At 44.3% G+C, this 5,364-nt stretch overlaps 1 protein-coding gene across 1 annotated transcript in view; it reads left to right on the forward strand.

Moving 5' to 3' along the window:
• The first annotated feature begins 5,091 nt into the window (after positions 1–5,091).
• LOC105508061 (zinc finger protein 732-like) overlaps positions 5,092–5,364 on the forward strand; it is a 48,588-nt gene continuing 48,315 nt past the window's right edge. The window contains 1 exon segment of the mRNA XM_011936831.1: positions 5,092–5,099. Within this exon segment, the coding sequence (XP_011792221.1) occupies positions 5,097–5,099 (3 nt within the window). The 5' untranslated portion in view covers positions 5,092–5,096.

The raw sequence follows: 5,364 nt of genomic DNA on the forward strand, positions 1-5,364 counted from the left end.
CTAACATGGTGAAACCCCATCTCTACTAAAAATACAAAAAATTAGCCAGGCGTGATGGTGGGCGCCTGTAGTCCCAGCTACTTGGGAGGCTGAGGGAGGAGAATGGAGTGAACCCAGGAGGTGGAGCTTGCAGTGAGCCCAGATCACACCGCTGCACTCCAGCCAGGGCAAGGAGAGGGAGACTCCATCTCAAAAAGAAAAAAAAAAGTACGGATGGGGAAGGAGTGAAGTAGATGTTAAACATAAATGAGACATAATTAGTAGATGTTGAGGTTGAGCGTCAACGTATTATACTGTTTTGGTTACTGTGTATAAGTTTAAAATATTTGCTAATAAAAGACTTGTCTAAAAAGACAAACCATCTATAACATTAGCTCTTAAGATTGTAGGGGAAGGAAAAGAGGAAGTGGTTTGTGTGCAAAAACAAGGGTAGTTCTATTCTGTAGTTACACAAATGTATTAGCTTTGTTGTAAATTATTGAGCATTACATTAATACTTCACTGTGGATGCATTTCTGTATGCATGTTATACATCAATAAAAATGTAAATATTACATATTTAATTCTAACTTAATATTTCAGAATAAGAGCAATGTCTTGTATTGTTTTGTTTGCAAGTGGGGCATTGGCTGGGCACGGTCCACTGCACTCCAACCTGGGCACAGAGTGAGACTGCATATCAAAAAAAAAAAGGGGAGCATTTACACTCAGTCATCATGAGATAAATATTAATATTCCAAGGTATGTATACATGTCTTGACCCTTGGGAGTCCCCCTCAGTCATTTTTACATCAGTTGAGTAAGTAGCATGGTTTTAGTTTTGGGGAATGTAAATTTCTTACAGCAAAGTCCTTCCTCCACAACAATATCCACCTAGCACCGTGGGCTTCACATAGTGTGCACTCAGTGTTTGTGGAACTGGTTTGAATCAGGAACAAAACAAGTAGCAGAGGTCAGTTTTGCAAAGGAAAGAATGTAGATAATTCAGGTAAGACTGAAAGGGCACAACTCAACAGCAAACACTTTTTACATTAATTTGAGAAATGTTTTCAACTGGTTCTCCGAAAGATGTTGGTTTATAGTAGACATTTGGGAGTGTGGTTGCATATTGCAATCACTGGAGAGCTTTAAATCACACCGTTGCCTGGGTCTTATGCTAGGGATTCTGGCTTAATTATTCCCTTGCAACTTGGGTTTGGGAACTTTAAATACCACCACCCACACGCACAGCAGGCTATTCTAATATACATCCAAGGGTGAGAAGTATTGATTCAGGGTGAGGAATGCATTGGTTGTGTGTGATTTCTATGTGTGCTCTAGGCATTTGCCCTATAACTCTTCCTAAATGTAGAGTCTTAGAAAACATCTTGGCCCTTTGAAGCATACTCTGCTGGTTGGCTAAATTGCAGCAGGAAAAATATCAGCAGCCCTATTGTTATGTCACTTGCCTTCAGAGCAAAAGTCGTTTCAGGAACAGTAATTTGATTTAGTCTATATTAACAATCATAAATAGTCAACAAATACAAAAAATAAAGAGTTTGCCGCTATGTTGAGTGCATTATAGGTGTTTTGAAATTTCTCCTGTGATAAATTAAAAATGTAACGTTGGGCATTACTTTCCTAAACCCAGTGCTCAGCAATTTCCTCAAATTGTTTCCAGTTTTTCCAAGAGACTTCAGAACCATTCCCTGAAGTGAATTATTTCCAATGGTGAAGAGTAAGGGATGGATGGGATGAGATTCTCAAAAAAAAAAAAAAAAAAAAAATCTTCTATTTCAGAAGTGTCACTCAGCCCCTTGAAGGACACGAAAAGCTGGCTGAGTAGTGTGGTCTGTGGAGGTGCATGGGCTTCGGAGTTAGGGAAGCATTGATCCTGAGTCTAAGCCAGCTGCTTGGTAGCTGTGGGACAGTTATATGAGCCACATCTACAGGAAAAGTCATGATAAAATTGATTGCAAAAACAGCAATTAAAAAAATTCTTATTGTATTCATGTTCTTGGAAATGGCTTTTATAGTTGTTCCCATCAAGAGACAGATTCTGTTTCCCAAACTTGAATCTCTCTTGACTTATTTGCCCAGGCCGAAGCTGTGCATGTGACAGTGTGCCAGTTCGGGGCCCAGGTTCAAAAGGTCTTAAATGCTTTTGTTATCTTATTCAGAATTCTTCCATCTCTATGAGAACAAGCCCATTTTAATTTTTTGGAGGATAAAATAGCATGCTGGGAAAAGCCAAAGTGCCTCGGTTTGCAGACAGCTCACTCCCAGAAGCAGAGCCACCGAATTCACCAGCAGCTGAACACTCACACCTGTAGGAGGCAAACTGAGCCCCGAAGAATGGCCCAGCTGAGCCCAGTCTAAATTTCTAACCAGCTTAATCCTGAACTAGTATGATTTGGGATTGTTTGTTATGCAGTTATAGCTTAGTAATATATACACCCATTAAAGACAGGATTCCAGGATTCCAGGACAGATTGATTACAAATAACCTGCAAATACTTGGCACCCTGTAAGTATTGATTTTGTGTTTCCTTTATTTAAAGTTAAATTTGTTGTAAGATGGTATTGACTTATAGAGAAGTGAGGCAGGATAATAGGGTCTGGAGGCAGGGAACTTAAGGCCAATTCGTGCTGACTTCCTAAAAGAAAAAACACCAAGGTCTGGGAGCAAGGAACCTAATGCCAATTACCATGAACTTCCTACATCTAAACCAAAAGGAGAAACCTCATCCACACCCGAGTAGCAAAGGATCAAAGGTGACTGTCGCTACAACCCTCCCCTGGCACCAGTTCTCTGATAGAAAAGGAGAGTGCCTTGGAGTGGCTGAGGGCCAAGCACAGGCCATGCCTTCATCTGCATAGGGTACCAATTCATCTCAGCCTTTGATTAGCCATGGACCTAAATCTTTCATCCAGATAAGGGGTAGTTGATAGGGATCTCAAAAGGAGTACTTAAAACCCAGAAAACTTTATAACCAGGTCCTTGAGCTGCTTGCTGGGTCCCACACCCACCCTGTGGAGTGATTTCTTGCTTTAATAAACCCCTGCTTTTGCTGTTTCCTTCGTGTGTTTTGTTCCATTTTGCGTTTTGTTCAATGCTTTGTTCAAAATGTCAAGGACCTGGACAACTCACACTCACGGCCTTCCTTCTGGGAACAGAAGTGCAGGTAGATGTGGATGCATGTGATTGATGCTTAAACTCACACAGTGCCCCACACCACAGGAGAAAAACACACAGTTACAGTCTGACAGTTAGGTACAAAGATAAATAGCAAAACCAGAAGTTTGCCTTTAATCTATTCCCTCCACATCTAAACTCTGGAGGGCAAGGCTGTGAAGAGATCTGAAGACATGGTGCTCTCTTTTCCTGTGGCCCCATCATTCCTTGTTTACTGTCTGATATTTAAAAGGAAGAGGAACCCCTGAGAGAGGAGGCAGTCAGAAGCTGGTTAGGAAGATAGGGAGGGAGGGTCTCCCGAGAGGAAAAACACCCATGGGACCGCACATGCACCACCCCTGTAGCTAGTGGGAAGAAATGTGGTTAAGAACTTCCTCTTATGCCAGGATGTTGATCAGAAGGGACTGTCCCAACTTAGGCTCAGGTGTAATAAATCAACCTCAATGTCTAACTTGACTAGGTTCCTTATAATGTTACCTAACATGACATAAGTATTTTGGTTTTAGCTTCACCCTTTCCACCTGCTGTAGGTTTCACTGGGGCACTCATGGGTAATAACTAAGATGGAGTCACTGTGCTCAATCCCAGGCATGCTCAAATGTAACACTGTTATAGGGGAACTTTACCCTTCCCATTTGGGCAGAACCCACAGAAGACTTCCTTGTTCTTGCCACATAAAAGACCGAGAACTCAGCCCCATTTCTGGCAACCTGCTTTCATGTCCACTCTTGCTGCTGAGAGGTTTCCTTTTGCTTAATAAATCCTACTCTGCTTTACTGACCCTCTGGTGTCTGTATGTCTTATTCTTCCTGGTCATGGGAAGAGAGCCCAGGCCTGGCTGAACTGAGGAGACCACCACACTGGCACCAAACAGCAACTGGGAGACAGTGATCTTCACGTGGACACTCTGAGCTTGCAGTCCAGGCGCTCTTTGGGGGCACTGTCCCACCCATCCTTGAGCCTGAGGAGAAAAGTTGGTAGAGAGGCTGTTCCCTCACTTCCAGCAGAAGAGAGGTGTTCAGGCCCCTCGCTTCCTTGAGGTCAGAGCCATCATGGCTGCACTCAATGTGGCAGCCACCTGCCATATGTAGGTACTGGGTACCTGGAATGTGGCTGATTTTAAGTAAAATGTGCTGCAAACATAAAATACACAGTGAGTTTAGACGAATGAGATCAGAAGTATACTTTATTTCTAATTATATATTTATCACATATTAAAACTATTTTGGATACAATAGGTTAAAATTATCAAACAATTTCACTTGTTTCTTTTTATTATTTTTGATGTGGCTAATAAAAAATGGAAAATTCACAAAGAGCTAACATTTTATTTTTTAAAGGATTGCTTCCCTCTTAAAATCTCAGGTGTCCTACTCAAAAGACCAAAGGACAGAGAGGTTATGAAATCTAAAATATAAAATTGCCATTATATTGTTTCCATTTGTGAACAAGTGTGAGGCGCGCGCGTGCCTGTACAATTTATAAATGGACATAACATTATACTCCAGAAGGTTAAAAATGAACCCCCAACAGAGCCAAGCCTAGCCGCAGAGAGAAAGCCCTGACTGAAAATGCATGGAGGCACGAGTCTGTCACTCTTGCCTCATTAAGTGCACTGTTTGGTGGCAAGTTATGTCACTCAAATTCTGAGGGTGTGGAGCTTGGTGTCGTATCCAATCAGAGCGCTGGACTGAGAAGTGCCCAATCAGTCGCGCAGCGGGAGAGGAGGGGCGGCATCCGGGATTAGGCGCGATTTTTGCCTCTCGCTCCAGCTTGAGGTCTGTTAGAGCCTCACCGTCCTGCTTCCACCCGTCAGGGAGGCCTCGGTGATTCGGGCACAGCTTCAGCCTCCGTCGCTCTGTGACTTGCGCTTATTGGATGATTCGTAGCTGAGACTCCGTGACACCCCTGAAGTGGGGAAATGGTGAGTGTGCGGGGCGGGGCGTCCCAAGGCTGGGGAGGCCTCATCGGAACCGGCGGGAAATGGCGGCGGCGGGACCGAGTCTGTGAGTGGAGTTCCCGCTCAGCCCTCGGTCCTCAGTCCCCTCTGGTGAGGGTCCCGGGCTCCTGTCGGTCCCCGCACGGCGGCTCTGCCCAGCCTGCAGCCCTCCTCGTGCAGCTCTGCGCCCGCGGCCCCGCACCTTCCCCGGGCTGTGGGGCGAGGAGCTCACCGGGAAGACGCCGGCGCG

The sequence above is a fragment of the Colobus angolensis genome, unplaced genomic scaffold (genome assembly GCF_000951035.1).
Source record: "Colobus angolensis palliatus isolate OR3802 unplaced genomic scaffold, Cang.pa_1.0 Scaffold157, whole genome shotgun sequence".
NCBI classification, from domain to species: Eukaryota; Metazoa; Chordata; class Mammalia; order Primates; family Cercopithecidae; genus Colobus; species Colobus angolensis.